The sequence below is a fragment of the Oncorhynchus kisutch genome, linkage group LG5, assembly GCF_002021735.2.
Source record: "Oncorhynchus kisutch isolate 150728-3 linkage group LG5, Okis_V2, whole genome shotgun sequence".
In the NCBI taxonomy this organism is placed as follows: Eukaryota; Metazoa; Chordata; class Actinopteri; order Salmoniformes; family Salmonidae; genus Oncorhynchus; species Oncorhynchus kisutch.
In genome coordinates this window covers 65,322,200-65,344,110 of record NC_034178.2, presented here as the reverse complement: position 1 = coordinate 65,344,110, position 21,911 = coordinate 65,322,200, and the positions used below count along the sequence as shown (strand labels likewise).

Below are 21,911 nucleotides of genomic sequence, written 5' to 3'. Positions count from 1 at the left end.
CTGAAGCATCATGGGGTTTTCTATTGTCTGACAATCATGCATCCCTTGTTGGTTTGATTGTGAAAAGCTGTTTCTGCAGAGCTTGACGCAATCAGAGATTTGAAGCAATTATGGAAAAGCTCCCTTGAAAGACTTCTGTTTACATCGGCTTGTAGAGTAACCTTGAGTACTAACACACTGAAGCTCGTTGTTTCTATTGTCGATTGTACTGCATTGTTGGGTTGGATGTTGTTGTTTTTTTTTTTTTGGTTGGTTGGTTTATTTGTTTGTTTGTTTCATGATCATTACAGTGAGTCAGCATCTGTTCATTTGTGGATATCTCATTGATATACTGTAACACACTGACGTTCTGAGGTTTCTAACGTCTAGTTTTTATTGGATTCCTTGTTAGTTTCTTTGTTTCATCACAGTGAGTTGGGATCGGTTCATCGTGGATCATATCTTATTTATGTGACAGCAGCAATGCACTAACCTCAGGGAGAATAATGCATGCAGATAAATAAAAATCTATTACCTTTGCCATCATCTCCTTGTTTAAATTGCAGCTCAGAAGAGATTTATAGAGATGCGTGCACTCCTGAGTCCTACCTGACAATACATACAGATGAACTTAGTGAATGGGAAATAGATTTTCTATCACCCTCGAGAGATAAACAACCCAAACAGCGTGAGAGAATGTTTGGCTAATTAATTAGGTTGATACGTGGGTGAGCTGATATGAATATATTACAAGTCTAAATCGTTCTGAGATATTTTGCCCTTGGAAATGTGTCATCTTATATGGCATTAGAAAATGTTAGCCTGTAACGAAGCCAAGGTTTATAAGTGGCGAAGCGAGCTACAATATGAAGTATTACAGTAACAAGCTAAATAGTTTCAAGATATGCTGGCATATACTGTATTTTTCCCTTGGCAACATACAAAAGTCACAGTCTATGATAGCAATTGAAATTCATGCGAGTGTGAAGCTGTGCATAATGAAATTCTTATTTGTTATCTGAACACAACACTGCAGGCCAGACATAATCACGGTCTAAACTCCAATCTGAACACAGTAGGATACACCCTCAGATCTCAACTGCTTAAATTAAGCAGAAGTAGATGGAGAAGGATGACGCTTCAAAAGATTTCTCATCTGAAGGTTGATGTCTTCTTCATTGACTGTGTATAGAATATGGGAGGTGTGGGTGTGTGTGTGTTTCCTTCCACTGAAAAACCATATGAGACAGTGAAGGTGATTATCCTCAGTCACTTACGGTGAAGGAGATCATCCTCAAGTCACTTGGGCACCTATTTAGACTATTTCAACCTGAGGTCTGACCTGAGGCCGGTCTCCTTCTCCCAACCTGAGGCCGGTCTCCTTCTCCCAACCTGAGGCCGGTCTCCTTCTCCCAACCTGAGGCCGGTCTCCTTCTCCTTATTGAAAACCGTGTCAAAAGGACACCTGGTTCTTACTGGCTTAACACCTGCTGACATGCCATCTGAAACAGAGACGCTCTGGGAAGCAAGGCTGACCTTTTATCTGCACATTGTAAATGATGCATTATCCTCTCAGAACACTGGAGTAAAATACTGGGCCGTGCAACTTAGACAATCTCAGAGCTGTCTAGGAGCAAATGCCAAGTAGATCATGTTTAGACAGATAGGAGAATGTGTGCGGCCAGTTATATTTAATAGGCTTCTTTCATACATTTTCTTTCAATCCTGAGGTAGTAGACAGGAAAGCGCATTTCAGCTGACGGCAATATACACGTGTTCCTTTCACTATCAAGTTTTCATTGAAGTGTAAAAAATATGTCTTCAGATCCCAATTTCTTGTGTCATCTTTCATTCAGACAAGCAAAATGAATAATGGGAATGTATTTCGATCATAGTAAACACAGGAGTACGACTTATCGGCCAGTCAAATCTAATCAAACCAAATTTCATTTGTCAGATGCGCCGAATACAACAGGTGTTTTATTTATTTTTATTTTACCTTTATTTAATTAGGCAAGATCAGTTAAGAACAAATTCTTATTTTCAATGACGGCCTAGGAACAGTGGGTTAACTGCCTGTTCAGGGGCAGAACGACAGATTTGTACCTTGTCAGCTCGGGGGTTTGAACTTGTAACCTTCCGGTTACTAGTCCACCGCTCTAACCACTAGGCTACCCTGCTGTACCAGGAATTTCTTACTTACAAGCCCATAATCTTGATTCTAGCCATCCCGGATCCGGGATCGTGAATACAGCCTCAAGCTCATTACCATAACGCAACGTTAACTATTCATGAAAATCGCAAATGAAATTAAATAAGCATAGCCTTTTGTTAACAACACTGTCATCTCAGATTTTCAAAATATGCTTTTCAACCATAGCAAAACAAGCATTTGTGTAAGATTACTGATAGCTAGCGTAGCATTTAGCGTAGCATTCAGCATGCAACATTTTCACAAAAACAAGAAAAGCATTCAAATAAAATCATTTACTTATGAAGAACTTCAGATGTTTTCAATGAGGAGACTCTCAGTTAGATATCAAATGTTCAGTTTGTCCAAAAAGATTCTTTGTGTAGGAGAAATCGCTCCGTTTTGTACATCACGTTTGGCTACCAAAAAAAAAAAACGCCAAACTTTTTCCAAATTAATTCCATAATATCGACTGAAACATGGTAAACGTTGTTTAGAATCAAACCTCAAGGTGTTTTTCACATCTCTTCGATGATATATCGTTCGTGGAAGTCTCCTCTCTCCCCTGAATCACATGGATGAATGCGTGCAGCTTGGAGATTACGCACCAATTTCGACAAAGGACACCGGGCGTACACCTGGTAAATGTAGTCTCTTATGGCCAATCTTCCAATGATATGCCTACAAATATGTCACAATGCTGCAGACACCTTGGGCAAACGGCAGAAAGCGTAGGCTCGTTCAGGGCACATTCACAGCCATATAAGGAGACAATGGAAAACAGAGCCTCAAATTCTGCTCATTTCCTGTTTGAAGTTTCATCTTGGTTTCGCCTGTAGCATCAGTTCTGTGGCACTCACAGATAATATCTTTGCAGTTTTGCAAACGTCAGAGTTTTCTTTCCAAAGCTGTCAATTATATGCATAGTCGAGCATCTTTTCGTGACAAAATATCTTGTTTAAAATGGGAACGTTTTTTTATCCATAAATTAAAAGAGCGCCCCCTATATCCAAGAAGTTAACTCTTAAAGATCTCCACAGATTGGTGTCCCACCTACTGGATGGTTGAGCAAATGTGCGCTAATGTGATTAGTATGACGTTGTAACGAAGGAAGGAACAGTGATGCCAAAACATTGGTAAATACCCATTAAATTGCTGGGAGATTATATATGGAGTGTGCGACTTTCTTTATTTTGATAGTTTATAGTTGTAAGTAACAAGGACATTTCCCAGGATATAGAGACATCTTCTGTGGGCAGAAAGCTTACATTCTTGTTAATCTAACTGCACTGTCCAATTTACAGTAGCTATTACAGTGAAAACATACCATGCTATTGTTTGAGGAGAGTCCACAGTTATGTACTTGAAAATGTGTATATATAGACCAATTAGTCATATTTGGGCAGACTTGATACAACATTTTGAACAGAAATGCAATGGTTCATTGGATCAGTCTAACACCTTGCACATACACTGCTGCCATCTAGTGTCCATAATATAAATTGCACCTAGAGTCCTAAGTCAGATAATGGCCTTTCTTTTGCATTTCAAAGATGATGGAACAAAAAAATGCTTTTTTTCTTTGTATTATCTTTTACCAGATCTAATGTCTTATGTTTTCCTACATTAATTCCACATACTTCAAAGTGTTTCCTTTCAAATGGTATCAAGAATATGCATTTTATGTGAAAATTTAAAAAAATGTGTCCGATCCTTAAGAGGTTTTAACCAACAATGCAGGTTTAAGAAAATATTTACAAAATAAACTAAAAGTTTTTTTATTTTATTAAAGTAACGCAATAAAATAACAATAACGAGGCAATATACAGGGAGTACCGGTACAGAGTCAATTTCCGGGGGTACAGGTTAGTCGAGGTAATTTGTACATGTAGGTAGGGGTAAATTGATAAGACAATAAATAGCGAGTAGTAACAGTGTAAAAACAAAGGGTTGGGGGGGTGGGTGTCAGTGCAAATAGTCCAGGTGGCCATTTTGATAGATTTTTCAGCAGTCTTATGGCTTGGGGGTAGAAACTGTTAAGGAGCCTTTTGGACCTAGACTTGGCGCTCCAGTATTGCTTGCCGTGCGGTAGCAGAGAGAACAGTCTGACTTGGGTGACTGGGATCTTTGACCATTTTTTGGGGCCTTCCTCTAACATCGCCTAGAATAGAAGTCCTGGATGGCAGGAAGCTTTGCCCCAGTGAAATACTGGGCTGTACGCACTACCCCCTGTAGCGCCTTACGATTGGATGCCGAGCAGTTGCCATACCAGGCGGTGATGCAACCGGTCAGGATGCTCTCGATGGTGCAGCTGTATAATTTTTTTTAGGATTTGGGGACCCATGCCAAATCCTTTCAGTCTCCTGAGGGGGAAAAGGCGTTGTCGTGCCCTCTTCACGACTGTCTTAGGGTGTTTGGACCATGATAGTTTGTTGTTGATGTGGATACCAAGGAACTTGAAACTCTCGACCCCCTACAATATAGCCCCGTCAATGTGAATGGGGGCGTGTTCTGATCCACTTACAGAGGGAGGTGTTTAGTTCCAGGGTCCTTAGCTTAGTAATGAACTTCGTGGGCACTATGGTGTTGAACGCTGAGCTGTAGTCAATGAACAGCATTCTCACATAGGTGTTCCTTTTGTCCAGGTGGGAAAGGGCAGTGTGGAGTGCGATTGAGATTGCATCATCTGTGGATCTGTTGGGGCGGTATGCGAATTGGAGTGGGTCTAGCGTTTCCGGGATGATGGTGTTGATGTGAGCCCTGACCAGCCTTTCAAAGCACTTCATGGCTATTGACGTGAGTGCTAAGCTTTCTTGGGTGCAGGGACTATGGTGGTCCACTTGAAACATGTACGGTACCAGTCACACCTACTCATTTCAGGGTTTTTCTTTATTCTTACTATTTTCTACATTGTAGAATGATAGGTAAAACATCAAAACTATGAAATAACACATATGGAATCAAAATATTTTATGTTTGAGATTCTTCAAAGTAGCCACCCTTTGCCTTGATGATTTTTTTGCACACTCTTGGCATTCTCTTGGCATTCTCTCTTGCTCACATCGGCTACGGACAGAGTGATCACACAGTCGTCCGGAACAGCTGGTGCTCTCATGCATGCTTCAGTGTAGCTTGCCTCGAAGCGAACATAAAAGGCATTTAGCCGTTCTGGTAGGCTCGCGTCACTGGGCTGCTCGCGGCTGGGTTTCCCTTTGTAGCCAGTAGTAGTTTTCAAGCCCTGCCACATCCGACGAGCATCAGAGCCGGTGTAGTAGGATTCAACCTTAATCCTGTATTGACGCTTTGACTGTTTGATGGTTTGTCTGAGGGCATAGAGGGATTACTTATAAGTGTCTGGATTAGAGTCCCGCTCCTTGAAAGCGGCAGCTCTAGCCTTTAGCTCGGTGAGAATGTTTCCTGTAATCCATGGCTTCTGGATTGGATATGTACATATGGTCACTGAGGGGACGACATCGTCGATGTACTTATTGATGAAGCCGTTGACTGAGGTGGTTTACTCCTCAATGCCATTGTATGAATCCAAGAACATATTCCAGTCTGCGCTAGCAAAACAGTCCTGTAGTTTAGCATCCTCGTCATCTGACCACTTCTGTATTGAGCGAGTCACTGGTACTTCCTGATTTTAGTTTTTGCTTGTTAGCAGGAATCAGGAGGATAGCATTATGGTCAGATTTGCCAAATGGAGTGTGAGGGAGAGCTTTATGCGTCTCTGTGTGTGGAGTAAAGGTGGTCTAAAGTGTTTCCCTCTTGTTGCACATGTGAGATGCTGGTGTAAATTAGGTGAAACTGATTTAAGTTTGCCTGCATTACAGTGCCGCTTCTGAATGAACATTTTCTTGTTTGCTTATGGCCTTATACAGCTCATTGAGTGCGGTCTTAGTGCCAGCATCGGTTTGTGGTGGTAAATAGACGGCTACTAAAAATACAGATGAAAACCCTCTTGGTAGATAGTGTGGTCTACAGCTTATCATAAGGTACTCTACCTCAGGCGAGCATTACCTTGAGACTTCCTTAATATTAGAGATTGCGCACCAGCTGTTATTGACAAACACCACCACCTCTCATCTTACCCGACGTAGCTGTTCTGTCCTGCCAATGCACGGAAAACCCTACCAACTTCCACGACAATGTGAAACATAAGATATTACAGTTTTTAATGTCCCGTTGGTAGGATAGTCTCGAACGGATCTCATCCACTTTATTTTTCATTGATTGCATGTTGGCTAATCGAACGGATGGGTTACACACTCTCTAACGAGTTCTCACAAAGCACCCGGATCTCAGCCCCCTGTATCTTTTGTCTTTTCATCATGCGAATGTCGGGAATTTGGCCCTGGCATAGGAGAAACGGTATATCCTTCGCATCAGACTCATTAAAGAAAAAGTATTTGTCCAGTTCGAGGTGAGTCATCGCTGTTCTGACATCCAGAACCTATTTTTGGTCATAAGAGACGGTAGCAGCAACATTATGTACAAAATAAGTTACAATGTGAAAAAACACACAAAATAGCACAATTGGTTTTGTAACAGTAAAACAGCAGCCATCCCCTCCAGCGCCATTATGATCAGACATCCGTCCAAAGTAGAACAAATTAGTGTTTGATTATTGTTCATACTATTTGACACGGTCAACTGGTCTGGGGCTATATACGTTACAAATGGACATTGACAGCATTTTTTTTTTACAACGTCATATTTTGCTCCAAATCAATAACTTGAAGTAGCATGATATAGGTTAATTAAGTAATTGAAAGAAAAATATGTGATTATTTAGTAGCCCAGTGGTTATAAGCATGGCTATTTGGGCATATCATGTGAAATCAGGCCTCATGTGAAATCATTGTCAAAAGCGCAAGAGAAACTGTTGCATGTACAGATGTCGGATCTTAATTTGAGCCAGTTTGGAAATGTGAATTATTATGTGGATTATAGTTCATGGACATTTTTTGTAGGGGTTGACACATTTGACACAAGTTGGAAATGTCAGAGTGGAAATTACAAACTTCAGAAGCCTTTTTAAACCTCAAATACACTACATGTTTTAAATGTCCTGCATTTCAGGAAAGTTCTCCTGCAACAGTGGTGCAAGTCACTTTGCTGTTAACTCTTAACTGGTTAGGAGGTGCTCTAAGTGTCTGTTGACAAGGACTATTATGCTTAAAATGGCTTCATGCATAGCTTTTATTTCTACCCATAGGAGTAGAATGTCTCTACTCTTAGCGCTTATGATCAATTGTCTACTCTGAGGCGCTTTGTGGACACAGCCCCTGATGTCTAAGGCCATTAGTCTTCACTTATCCCAAGTGATGGAGAAATCAGTTTGAGGATGAGCAATTGCTTGCCAAATGTAATAGATTGAGTTAGTTTTGATTTGTTCACAAGGTAATCCTATGACTATGACTAAATGCCCAGACAAGTGGATGTACACATTTCTCTGTATGCTTGTTTCCTTGTTATGTTACCTCATTCAAAAAGGATTAGAATAGCCTGCCTATGAAATGCTCTATGGGCATAAAAGATGACCAGAGCTCCTGGGAACTGTCTTTTTGATGAATTACCCTGATTTGAAATAGCTTTTAGAGAAAGCCTATTGTGACGCTTTGTTAAAAGCTCTACCTAAAATGTTTCCCTTTTTATTTCAGATTTTCCGCCGTGCTGACAAGAATGGTGAGTAGACAACAACTCTACTTGTCAAGCGATGATTCATTTTGTCTCATGCGAATTTGTCGTTTTCTCATTCACCCTATTCCATTTCTAAAGTATCGTCCTCACACAGGATACCATTTATGGGGGAATATGCAGTTGTTGTTATGTTTTGTTCAATCAAAAAGCCAAATGACTCGCATGAAGGAAACAAGTGAGCCTCAAGTGAGGCTTTTCTCTCTTCACACTTCAGTGCGTCCCACTTTCCTTGCCCAATTAAAACCCTGGCAAGGAGGAGGAATATTGCTTTGACTGCAGAAAATGTGTCTTGGAAACAATGTAGGCTACAGTAGCTTACTATCAGACATTCTGTTGAGTTGGTACAGAAACCAATCAATTGGAATGGAAGTCTATTCTCATGATGGCATTTGAATAAAGGTTTGAATTTCATATGTAGAGCCAACTTCTCTCCATGAAATACTGATTGGTGAACAATTACTGGTAATCCAATCAAAGCTAGTCCAATCACAGCTAATCCATTCATAACACAGGAGTGTTTCCTGGCCAGGTCACATGATCAGGGAAAAAACGTCTGGGCTCTATCTCAATTTGTCTTTCCACAATTCCTCACATCATATCTCCTAACCTCCTTCTCAGCCATATGGAAAAGAAGGTTCAAGTCCCCCCCTCAAACCTTCTTCAATATGTTTTGAAATTTGATAGTTTGGTCTGGGATGCTATTGAATATATTGATGCTGCAGTATTAACTGTGGTATATGGGCAATGAATATTGGTTAAAGGGGCAATCTGGGATTGGTACATACAGTACCAGTCAAAAGTTTGGACACACATACTCATTCAAGGGTTTTTCTTTATTTTTACTATTTTCTGCATTGTAGAATACTAGTGAAGACATCAAAACTATGAAATAACACATGGAATCATCTAGTAACCAAAAAAGTGTTAAACAAATCAACATATATTTTATATTATACCTTGATGACAGCATTGCACATTTTTGGCATTCTCTCAACCAGCTTTTCCAACTGTCTTGAAGGAGTTCCCACATATGCTGAGCACTTGTTGGATACATTTCCTTCACTCTGTGGTCCAACTCATCCCAAACCATCTCCAAGGTCAGGTGATTGTGGAGGCCAGGTCATCTGATGCAGCGCTCATCACTCTCCTTATTGGTCAAATAGCCCTTACACAGCCTGGAGGTTGAAAAACAAATGATAGTGGGACTAAGTGCAAACCAGATGGGATGGTGTATCACTGCAGAATGCTGTGGTAGCCATGCTGGTTAAGTTCGCCTTGAATTCTAAATAAATCACTGACAGTGTCACCAGCAAAGCACCCCCACACCATCACACCTCCTCCTCTATGCTTCACTGTGGAAACCACACATGCGGAGATCATCAGCTCACCAACTCTGTGTCTCACAAAGACACTGCGGTTGGAACCAAAATCTCACATTTGGACTCATCAGACCAAAAGACAGATTTCCACCAGTCTAATGTCCATTGCTCGTGTTTCTTGGCCCTTGCACATCTCTTCTTCATATTGGTGCCCTTTTGTACTGGTTTCTTTGCAGCAATTTGACCATGAAGGCCTGATTTATGCAGTCTTCTCTAACAGTTGATGTTGAGATGTGTCTGTTACTTGAACTATGTGAAGCATTTATTTGGGCTGCAATTTCTGAGGCTGGTAACTCTAATGAACTTATCCTCTGCAACAGAGGTAGGTCTTCCTTTACTGTGGTGGTCCTCATGAGAGCCAGTTTCATTATAGCGCTTGATGGTTTTTGCAACTGCACAAGTTCTTGACATTTTCCAGATTGAGTGGCCTTCATGTCTTAAAGTAATAATGGACTGTTGTTTCTCTTTGCTTATTTGAGCTGTTCTTGCCATAATAAGGACTTGGTATTTTACCAAATAGGGATATCTTCTGTATACCACCCCTACCTTGTCACAACACAACTGATTGACTCAAACGCATTAAGAAGGAATGAAATTCCGCTATTTAACTTTTAACAAGGTACACCTGTTAATTGAAATGCATTCCAGGTGACTACCTCATGAAGCTGGTTGAGAGAATGCCAAGCGTGCCATAAAATATATTTTCATGTGTTAGTATGTTTGAGTGCACATTTAGCCCACTGCTTAAATAATTTGTTCGTAACACTTACATTTCACTCAGAATGCCGAATATTCAATCAATTAATAACATTTGTTTTATAACGTCCTCTTTACATCAGCAGTTGTCACAAAGTGCTATACAGATACCCAGCATAAAACCCCAAAGGGAAAGCAATGCAGAAGCACAGTGGCTAGGAAATACTCCCTAGAAGGCAGGAACCTAGGAAGAAACCTAGAAAGGAACCAGGCTCGAGGGGTGGCAAGTCCTCTTCTGGCTGTGCAGGGTGGAGATTTGTCTGTTCGAGTGAGTGTCGTCGAAATGTATCATTATTTCTCACTGTCAGAGGATGAATGTCTTATGGACTCTGCAACAGTGGCGCTCTCGGCTTGGCCTTGAAGACTGTTGTCTGTAGGAGTATGCTGAGGTTACACCTAGTCGCTGTTTTAACATTGTGTCTGTTTTAACATTTTAGAATTGGGGTAGGGAAGCTGCTCCTAGATCAGTACGTAGGGGAAACTTCACACCCGACGTGTTGAATGTATGTCTCCCATAGGTTTTATTACATAACACCAACAGCTGTGTCAACTAATAGCTGTCATCCGCCTATTCGATTGATGTCTTTTCATCAATAAAATTACAACAACATGTCAATCTGGATGTCCTTATGAAGACTTTCCCTCACATCTCCAAGCATAGCAATAATGTAATATAATTACATATGAGTAAATTGACGAGTAAATTGAATGGTGGGAGGAATGAGTCAGGACAATATTATTCGAAAGCTACTTCTCTGCTATGCCACATGTTCCTGCTCTGCAAAATGACATCTTATTACTTTGGCCAGATTCAACAGTCCACCAGATGCTAACCTCAACTCAATCTCTGTATCTGTCTCTCTCCCCTTCTCTCTCTCGCTCTCTCCCCTTCCTTCCTTCCTTCCTTCCTCTCTCTCTCTCCATTCTACATGTTCCCATCCCTTTCGCTCCCTCTCTCTTATCCCCCTCTTTCTTTGTCAACTGTGGAAAGAGAGAGGAAAGAGACAGACTTTCAGCGAGGCTTACTGGTACTGTTGTTGTGCACGCTTTGTGGGCATCTGTTGATGTAATCTGACAGGGCAGATTGGAGGGAGGGTGAATGTATGGCCATTGGAAAGTAGTGAGAGGAGGAGAGTGGCCAGGCTTGATAGGCATCGTTCTGACTAAGATGGAGCTTGAGTCACTCCCTGATTTAGCTGGAGGCTAAAATGACAGGACAGTTAAATCATAGCTTATGTAGGACCAGGATTTTTTCCCTAACCATATTTAGGGCCAGGAGGTTTTCCTAACCGTAGTCAGGTCATCATGTATACTGTAGGTTTCATAAATTGACAAGCAGGGCACTGTTAATTTAAGCACAATCAAGCCATGACAGGTGTAATATTATCATCTTACAATGAGTGTTACACAATGTTCCAAAGGCCTTGTGTTAGTTCCTGTATCACTGATATAATTAAATATAATGAAAGTTGAAATGGTGCCAAGTCAGAGTAAGAGAGTATGAACTGCACAATACAGTGAAAGATAAGGCAATGATCTACAGATCCAGTCACAAGGGATTGCGGTCTTCTGTCAAGTAAGGTACATTCCCATTGAGGACTTTCATCCCACAACAGGCGACTCAATCGCTTTTCCTTCATTCTGACACATCAGTAATAATGGATGAAATAAGCCGTAGGCATGGCAATAATATGCTCCTCTAGGTCGTCCTGGAACGACCTAGAAGAGCAACACATTTTAGTAAGCCATTTGAACTCAGAACTGTCAGAGAAGTGAACAAGCTCCCAGTAGACACCATTAGGCTACCAAAGAGCAAGGCATCAAATCTGGTGGCTTGACAGCGAAACTTGGGAGGTCTCCAATCCCCTCATCGAAATGAAAGAAGGTCAGAGTCAGATGATGAAGGCACGTACAGTGGGGCAAAAAAGTATTTAGTCAGCCACCAATTGAGCAAGTTATCTCACTTAAAAAGATAAGAGAGGCCTGTAATTTTCATCATAGGTACACTTCAACTATGACAGACAAAATGAGAAAAGAAATCCAGAAAATCACATTTTAGGATTTTTTTAATGAATTTATTTGCAAATTATGGTGTAAAAAAGGTATTTGGTCAATAACAAAAGTTTATCTCAATACCTTGTTATATACCCTTTGTTGGCAATGACAGAGGTCAAACGTTTTCTGTAAGTCTTCACGTGGTTTTCACACACTGTTGCTGGTATTTTGGCCCATTCCTCCATGCAGATCTCCTCTAGAGCAGTGATGTTTTGGGGCTGTTGCTGGGCAACACGGACTTTCAACTCCCTCCAAAGATTTTCTATGGGGTTGAGATCTGGAGACTGGCTAGGCCACTCCAGGACCTTGAAATGCTTCTTACGAAGCCACTCCTTTGTGGCCCGGGCGGTGTGTTTGGGATCATTGTCATGCTGAAAGACCCAGCCACGTATCATCTTCAATGCCCTTGCTGATGGAAGGAGGTTTTCACTCAAAATCTCACGATACATGGCCCCAATCATTCTTTCCTTTACACGGATCAGTCGTCCTGGTCCCTTTGCAGAAAAACAGCCCCAAAGCATGATGTTTCCACCCCCATGCTTCACAGTAGGTATGGCGTTCTTTGGATGCAACTCAGCATTCTTTGTCCTCCAAACACGACAAGTTTTTACCAAAAGGTTATATTTTGGTTTCATCTGACCATATGACATTCTCCCAATCTTCTTCTGGATCATCCAAATGCTCTCTAGCAAACTTCAGACGGGCCTGGACATGTACTGGCTTAAGCAGGGGGACACATCTGGCACTGCAGTCCCTGGCGGCGTAGTGTGTTACTGATGGTAGGCTTTGTTACTTTGGTCCCAGCTCTCTGCAGGTCATTCACTAGGTTCCCCCGTGTGGTTCTGGGATTTTTGCTCACCGTTCTTTTGATCATTTTGACCACATGGGGTGAGATCTTGCGTGGAGCCCCAGATCGAGGGAGATTATCAGTTGTCTTGCATGTCTTCCATTTCCTAATAATTGCTCCCACAGTTGATTTCTTCAAACCAAGCTGCTTACCTATTGCAGATTCAGTCTTCCCAGCCTGGTGCAGGTCTACAATTTGGTTTCTGGTGTCCTTTGACAGCTCTTTGGTCTTGGCCATAGTGGAGTTTGGAGTGTGACTGTTTGAGGTTGTGGACAGGTGTCTTTTTATACTGATAACAAGTTCAAACAGGTGCCATTAATACAGGTAACGAGTGGAGGACAGAGGAGCCTCTTAAAGAATAAGTTACAGGTCTGTGAGAGCCAGAAATCTTGCTTGTTTGTAGGTGACCAAATACTTATTTTCCACCATAATTTGCAAATAAATTCATAAAAAATCCTACAATGTGATTTTCTGGATTTTTCTTTCTCATTTTGTCTGTCATAGTTGAAGTGTACCTATGATGAAAATTACAGGCCTCATCTTTTTAAGTGGGAGAACTTGCACAATTGGTGGCTGACTAAATACTTTTTTGCCCCACTGTATATTATCTACAACAACATGTACGAGAACAAGCTCTCCTAGAACAACAGGTACTAGAACAGCATCTCCTAGAACAGCATCTCCTAGAACAGCATCTCCTAGAACAGCATCTCCTAGAACAGCATCTCCTAGAACAGCATCTCCTAGAACAGCATCTCCTAGAACAGCATCTCCTAGAACAGCATCTCCTAGAACAGCATCTCCTGGAACAGCATGTCCTGGAACAACATGTCCTGGAACAACATGTCCTGGAACAATATCTCCATGAACAACATGTACTGGAACAACATCTCCTAGAACATCATGTGCTGGAACAACATCTCCTAGAAGATCATGTGCTGGAACAACATCTACTAGAACAACATGTACTGGAACAACATGTACTGGAACAACATCTCATGGAACAACCTCTACTAGAACAACATCTCATGGAACAACCTCTACTAGAACAACATGTACTGGTACTGCAACAACCTCTCTCATGGAACAACCTCTACTAGAACAACATGTACTGGTACTGGAACAACATGTACTGGAACAACATGTACTGGAACAACATCTCATGGAACAACCTCTACTAGAACAACATGTACTGCAACAACATGTACTGGTACTGCAACAACATGTACTGGTACTGCAACAACATGTACTGGTACTGCAACAACATGTACTGCAACAACATCTCCTGCAACAACATCTCCTGCAACAACATGTACTAGAACAACATCTACTAAAACATCATGTACTGGAACTGGAACAACATCTACTGGAACAACCTCTACTAGAACAACATGTACTGGTACTGCAACAACATGTACTGCAACAACATGTACTGCAACAACATGTACTGCAACACCATGTACTGCAACAACATGTACTGCAACACCATGTACTGCAACACCATGTACTGCAACACCATGTACTGCAACACCATGTACTGCAACACCATGTACTGCAACACCATGTACTGCAACAACATGTACTGCAACACCATGTACTGCAACACCATGTACTGCAACACCATGTACTGCAACACCATGTACTGCAACACCATGTACTGCAACAACATGTACTAGAACAACATGTACTGCAACAACATGTACTAGAACAACATGTACTGCAACAACATGTACTGCAACAACATGTACTGCAACAACATGTACTGCAACAACATGTACTAGAACAACATGTACTGCAACAACATGTACTGCAACAACATGTACTGCAACAACATGTACTAGAACAACATGTACTGCAACAACATGTACTAGAACAACATGTACTGCAACATGTACTGCAACAACATGTACTAGAACAACATGTACTGCAACAACATGTACTGCAACATGTACTAGAACAACATGTACTGCAACAACATGTACTGCAACAACATGTACTGCAACAACATGTACTGCAACAACATGTACTGCAACAACATGTACTGCAACAACATGTACTAGAACAACATGTACTGCAACAACATGTACTGCAACAACATGTACTAGAACAACATGTACTGCAACAACATGTACTGCAACAACATGTACTAGAACAACATGTACTGCAACAACATGTACTGCAACAACATGTACTGCAACAACATGTACTGCAACAACATGTACTAGAACAACATGTACTGCAACAACATGTACTAGAACAACATCTACTAGAACATCATGTACTGGAACTGGAACAACATGTACAAGAACAACATGTACTGGAACAACATGTACTAGAACAACATCTACTAGAACATCATGTACTGGAATTGGAACAACATGTACTGGAACAACACTTACTGGAACAACATGTACTAGATTAAGTGTGTTTCCTATTATTTGATCCTGTTTTTGAAACGTAGCCACCTGTGGCTGACATTTTGAAAAAAATAACTATAAAAAAGTGCAGACAGCCTCCCATTGTTTTCTAGATCAAGCATCACAATGTTGTACCATATTTCCTGCATATCTACTTCGTATTATAACCCTAAGCCTGGTCTTCTTACTGCTGATCTGCACAAAGCCACTGACTGCATCAGGTAGGACCGCTTTGAACAAAGAACCTTTTCATTATGTAAAAATGTCCCTCTTCCTATTACCACAACGAAGTTGTAAGCGATGTCTTTGGATCTGTTTGATGCAGCTTGTATATAAGTGTATTAGCCGTTTGGTTGGGTCATCGTTAGCTATTTCAGGTGAAAGGAGGTCGCGGTAAAGGCCTTGCATCATCCTCCCAGCCAGCGCATTACAAATTCAGAACAGCCATGATGAGGTCTGAGACAGATCCTAGCCAAACAGATGGTCCTCAAATTTGCCCTTGAAATGAGGCGAATCAACTGTCTGGAACTTCTGGCATATTGAATTATATTCATTGTTACCTTGTCGTGTGCAATTTGTCCAGATTGGCCTGATTATTTGGGCAGTTTGCTGGAAAGCAGCTCTGACAGTTATTTTTGATTGTTTGGATCATAGACATAGAATCATTCTGACTTCTATGGTTTGTGTATGGTTTGCCCTTTCAGATTTTGAGTCACAAATGGCACCATATTCCCTATATAGTGCACTACTTTTAACCAGAGCTTCATAGGCCCTGGTCAAACGTAGTGCACTATATAGGGAACCGGATGCCATTTTGGGACATAGCCAAAGTGTTATAAATCCGCTGATGACTTCCTTCTGTCCTTCAGCACGCCAGGTCTGGCTAACCGGCTGCTGGCTCCAACGTTTGTCTGTCTAGTTCTCCTGCCAAGCGACAGATTGACACCAGGAATATGTTTGTCACAAATCAGACAACTAAGGGCACTAAGGCAACTAAGGGCACTGAGCTCTTCCTGTACCTTATGCTAGTGCTTAGTACAAAATGTAACAAACATCAACAACTGCCACTTGTGGTTGTATTCAGCAAAGTCATCGAATGCGTTCCAAATGGCACCCTATTCTCACTTTAGTGCACTACTTTTGACCAGTGCCCATATGACTGGGTGCCATTTGGTACAAAGCATTTGAAGCTATGATGTAGGCCAGTTCTATTTCTTCCAGACCTGGGTTCAAATAGTATTTGTTTTATATCAAATACTTTAAGCTGCTCTTGATTGAGCTTGCATGTATGCAACCAATGGGAACCCAAACCATCTGGCTCTCAATGCAGGTCAATTAAACAGTCAAAAAGGTTTGATTTCCTTTTGGCCATGTGTCTCAGTCAAGGATGCACAGTAAACTGTGGTCTTGTGTTGTCTTTTCAGATGACGGAAAACTGTCATTTGATGAGTTCAATGCTTATTTTGCCGACGGGATTCTCACCACTGAGGAGTTGCAGGAGCTCTTCTACTCCATAGACGGAAGGCAGAATAAGTATGTTCCCTCTCTGCAACATACATGGTTTCTAATATGGTTTGTAACATGGTTTGTAACATGGTTTGTATAACATGGTTTGTATAACATTGATTAGATTAAAGGAACACATAGCACAGGCACATTTACAATTCCTGAACATGCAGACTCCTTGTATGCTCGAAGTGTTTTGCAGAACTAAGCAACAACAGAGTAGATGGTGGATAATCAGAATCATTACGATTTTGTGTAATTTACCATGCATAGACCACATTTTTTTATGCTGTGTTATACTTCCCACGATAAAAGAAATCCCTCACTTGGTAATGACAACATGTAAAAGACTGTTGAGCATCAGTGTAATATAGCAACAACAACAGAGACAGTTTTTTAAAAACAACTGAACCATGAATTACAGTTTCTCCTGGCCTACAGAGTACTTTTAGGGTGAGGAACCACCTAATATCAAGTTATAAATCCTGAACTTCCCCTTTAAAAGCCTTTCTCTCCTGAAGTGGCAAAAGTTTAAAGTTCCATTGTTTAAGCCTGTTGACTTGATTGCCTTTGGCAGTATGGAAATGTAGATTCATTGAGCACTTTACAACTTGCTCCCCCAACGTGAACAATTTCACATTATAACATTTAAAGTCCAAGCAAGCCCTTGTTATGGAGATGAGCTTGTCCTTCAAAGTCCCTGCAGCTTAGCTGAACAAATAGAGAAACACACACAGAGCACTCCTCGCAAACGCCGCAGGCCAGGATTCTCCCAGACTTCTCTCAAAGTAATGAATACTTCTGAACATTCTGTTCAATTTTGGGATTATGTTAATGCTTATGTTAATGAACACACAGCTGGAATGCCAAGGACATCTTCCTGCCACAGTGAAGATCAGTGTTACTCTTCTAGTGAAAACACATTAGCAGCTACAAGCTAATTCCCTTGAAGTGACAAAGGGCATCGCAGCTTTCAAAAGGGGGGATTTTAGCATCAACAATGATAAATTACAGTGGAAGGTAATAGGTGCAATGCAGGTTGCACATTCCAATTACACAAGTCATTAACCAGGTTTACTTTTGCTCTTAATTTGGCCGTCCAAGCCGAGCCAATAAAAGGCTAGCAAATGCCAGCAGGGAAGATGCTTTTATAGGTGCATATATTAGGCTAATATTAATGACAGCATGTTAAGTGGTTATCTTTTAGGCGGTTGTTTCTGCCCAGCCATCCATTTCAGCCTAGAGAATTCTGACTTCAAAAGTTCAAATATTGTTCAACAATGTTGGCTCCAATTAACATGGAAATTGCATTTCCAGAGAGGGGTTCAAATCAAATAGATTTATATAGCCCTTCGTACATCAGCTGATATCTCAAAGTGCTGTACAGAAACCCAGCCTAAAACCCCAAATAGCAAGCAATGCAGGTGTAGAAGCACGGTGGCTAGGAAAAACTCCCTAGAAAGGCCAAAACCAAGGAAGAAACCTAGAGAGGAACCAGGCTATGAGGGGTGGCCAGTCCTCTTCTGACTGTGCCGGGTGGAGATTATAACAGAACATGGCCAAGATGTTCAAATGTTCATAAATTACCAGCATGGTCAAGTAATAATAATCACATTAGTTGTCGAGGGTGCAGCAAGTCAGCACCTCAGGAGTAAATGTCAGTTGGCTTTTCATAGCCGATCATTAAGAGTATCTCTACCACTCCTGCTGTCTCTAGAGAGTTGAAAACAGCATGTCTGGGACAGGTAGCACGTCCGGTGAACAGGTCAGGATTCCATAGCCGCAGGCAGAACAGTTGAAACTGGAGCAGCAGCACGGCCAGGTGGACTGGGGACAGCAAGGAGTCCTCATGCTAGGTAGTCCTGAGGCATGGTCCTAAGGTTCAGGTCCTCCGAGAGAGAGAAAGAAAGAGAGAATTAGAGAGAGCATCCTTAAATTCGCACAGGACACCGGATAAGACAGGAGAAGTACTCCAGATATAACAAACTGACCCTAGCCCCCCGACACATAAACTATTGCAGCATAAATACTGGAGGCTGAGACAGGAGTGGTCAGGAGACACTGTGGCCCCATCTGATGATTCCCCCGGACAGGGCCAAACAGGAAGGATATAACCCCACCCACTTTGCCAAAACACAGCCCCCACACCACTAGAGGGGTATCTTCAACCACCAACTTAACATCCTGAGACAAGGCCGAGTATAGCCCACAAAGATCTCCGCCACGGCACAACCCAAGGGGGGAGCGCCAACCCAGACAGGAAGATCACATCAGTGACTCAACCCACTCAAGTGACGCACCCTTCCTAGGGACGGCATGAAAGAGCACCAGTAAGCCAGTGACTCAGCCCCTGTAATAGGGTTAGAGGCAGAGAATCCCAGTGGAAAGAGGGGAACCGGCCAGGCAGAGACAGCAAGGGCGGTTCGTTTCTCCAGAGCCTTTCCGTTCACCTTCACACCTTCCGTTCACCTGGGCCAGACTACACTCAATCATAGGACTTACTGAAGAGTCTGCGTCTCTCACATGGGTAGGCAGACCATTCCATAAAAATTTAGCTCTATAGGAGAAAGCCCTGCCTCCAGCTGTTTGCTTAGAAATTCTAGGGACAATTAGGAGGCCTGTGTCTTGTGACCGTAGCGTACATGTAGGTATGTACGGCAGGACCAAATCAGAGAGATGGGTAGGAGCAAGCCCATGTAATGCTTTGTAGGTTAGCAGTAAAACCTTGAAATCAGCCCTTAACAGGAGCCAGTGTAGGGAGGCTAGCACTGGAGTAATATAATCAATTTTTGGGGTTTTAGTCAGGATTCTAGCAGCCGTATTTAGTACTAACTGAAGTTTATTTAGTGCCTTATCCGGGTAGCCGGAAAGTAGAGCATTGCAGTAGTCTAACCTAGAAGTAACAAAAGCGTGGATAAATTTTTCTGCATAATTTTTGGACAGAAAGTTTCTGATTTTTGCAATGTTACGTAGATGGAAAAAAGCTGTCCTTGAAACAGTCTTGATATGTTCGTCAAAAGAGAGATCAGGGTCCAGAGTAACGCCGAGGTCCTTCACAGTTTTATTTGAGACGACTGTACAACCATTAAGATTAATTATCAGATTCAACAGAAGATCTCTTTGTTTCTTTGGACCTAGAACAAGCATCTTTGTTTTGTCCAAGTTTAAAAGTAGAACGTTTGCAGCCACCCACTTCCTTATGTCTGAAATACACACTTCTAGCGAGGGCAATTTTGGGGCTTCACCATGTTTCATTGAAATGTACAGCTGTGTGTCATCCGCATAGCAGTGAAAGTTAACATTGTTTTCGAATGACATCCCCAAGAGGTAAAATATATAGTGAAAACAATAGTGGTCCTAAAACGGAACCTTGAGGAACACCGAAAATTACAGTTGATTTGTCAGAGGACAAACCGTTCACAGAGACAAACTGATATCTTTCCAACAGATAAGATCTAAACCAGGCCGTGTAGACCAATTTGGGTTGCCAATCTCTCCAAAAGAATGTGCTGATCGATGGTGTCAAAAGCAGCACTAAGGTCTAGGAGCACTAAGGTCTAGGAGCACGAGAACAGATGTAGAGCCTCAGTCTGATGCCATTAAAAGGTCATCTCCCACCTTCATAAGGGCAGTCTCAGTGCTATGATGGGGTCTAAAACCAGACTGAAGCATTTCGTATACATTGTTTGTCTTCAGGAAGGCAGTGAGTTGCTGCTAACAGCCTTTTCTAAATATTTTGAGAGGAATGGAAGATTCGCTATAGGCCGATAGTTTTTTATATTTTCTGGGTCAAGGTTTGGCTTTTTCAAGAGAGGCTTTATTACTGCCACTTTTAGTGAGTTTGGTACACATCCGGTGGATAGAGAGACGTTTATTATGGTCATCATAGGAGGCCCAAGCACAGGAAGTAGCTCTTTCAGTAGTTTAGTTGGAATAGGGTCCAGTATGCAGCTTGAAGGATTAGAGGCCATGATTATTTTCATCATTGTGTCAAGAGATATAGTACTAATAGATATAGTTCACATTTCTTTAATCAAAGTCTGTAGGCTTCAATCAGACACTATGAGTGAAAAAGTGTGAGGTGAATTCATCGTACTCCTACGATGAACAAGGATTCTGTTTTTCCAAGATGATTAGGAAGAAAGCATTGTAACTGGCACATTTTATTAACTTTTATTGAGCTTATTAATTCCTGAAAGTTTTACAGTACATGGGGTTTATGGCACCCGACGTGCTTCCATGACATAAATGATTCAATTAACTCTCTTTCTTTCCCCTCTTTTTCTTTTCTGCTACATTGTAGCAACCTAGACACTGACAAGCTTTCAGGTGAGTGTTGGGCCTACTGTCTGTGTTAATGTGGCCTATCCTTTCTTCACATTAACCCTGCAATCTACCCAATGTACTTCCAGTTAAGCATTGGTCTTACCTGTGGAGCTTTTGTGCTCAACCATGCTATGTCAGTATTTTATTGTTGTGATAGGCTGTCAAACATTAGCATAATCTTCCTCGTTATTGTCATCACATCACCATTCTCATCTTCAACATCCGCATCATCGCTGATCATCATCTGTTATTATCAGTCTGGGTATAAACTGTAACCTGACAGACATCTAGATCTCCAGCATATGGAGGTGAGTGGCAGATGGTCTGGAAAGCCAAGGAATAGTACAAAGACATGTAAACACTCACTTCCGAGAATAAATCTGCTGCATAATTTATTGAATGGCAAAAGCGTCAGTCGTGCAGCAGCTTGACGTCAGGTTGAAGTTAACTATCTCTCATCACTGTAAGTGCCTTCGCTGCGTCATCTTGGAGTTAGTCCAATGGACATCGGTCAATGTCTGCTTCATAGGTGAAGGAAATCCAGGACACTCTTTGATTGGTGAAAGTTAAAATGTCCTGATTCATTTGACATTACCATGGTCACGTATGACTACAGTTGCATTACTATGGTCAAGTGTGACTACAGTTGACATTATCATGGTCAAGTGTGACTACAGATGACATTATCATGGTCAAGTGTGACTACAGTTGACATTATCATGGTCAAGTGTGACTACAGTTGGCACACTGAC

The 21,911-nt window shown here is 41.6% G+C and overlaps 1 protein-coding gene across 3 annotated transcripts in view; it reads left to right on the top strand.

The window, feature by feature from the left end:
• Nucleotides 1-21,911, top strand: part of necab3 (N-terminal EF-hand calcium binding protein 3) — a 78,207-nt gene that overhangs the window by 9,287 nt on the left and 47,009 nt on the right. For all 3 annotated transcript variants that reach the window (XM_020483949.2, XM_031825679.1, XM_031825680.1), the window contains 3 exons: nucleotides 7,834-7,858; nucleotides 16,752-16,860; nucleotides 21,137-21,162. In XM_020483949.2, the coding sequence (XP_020339538.2) occupies nucleotides 7,834-7,858; nucleotides 16,752-16,860; nucleotides 21,137-21,162 (160 nt within the window). The remainder of the gene's footprint in view (nucleotides 1-7,833; nucleotides 7,859-16,751; nucleotides 16,861-21,136; nucleotides 21,163-21,911) is intronic.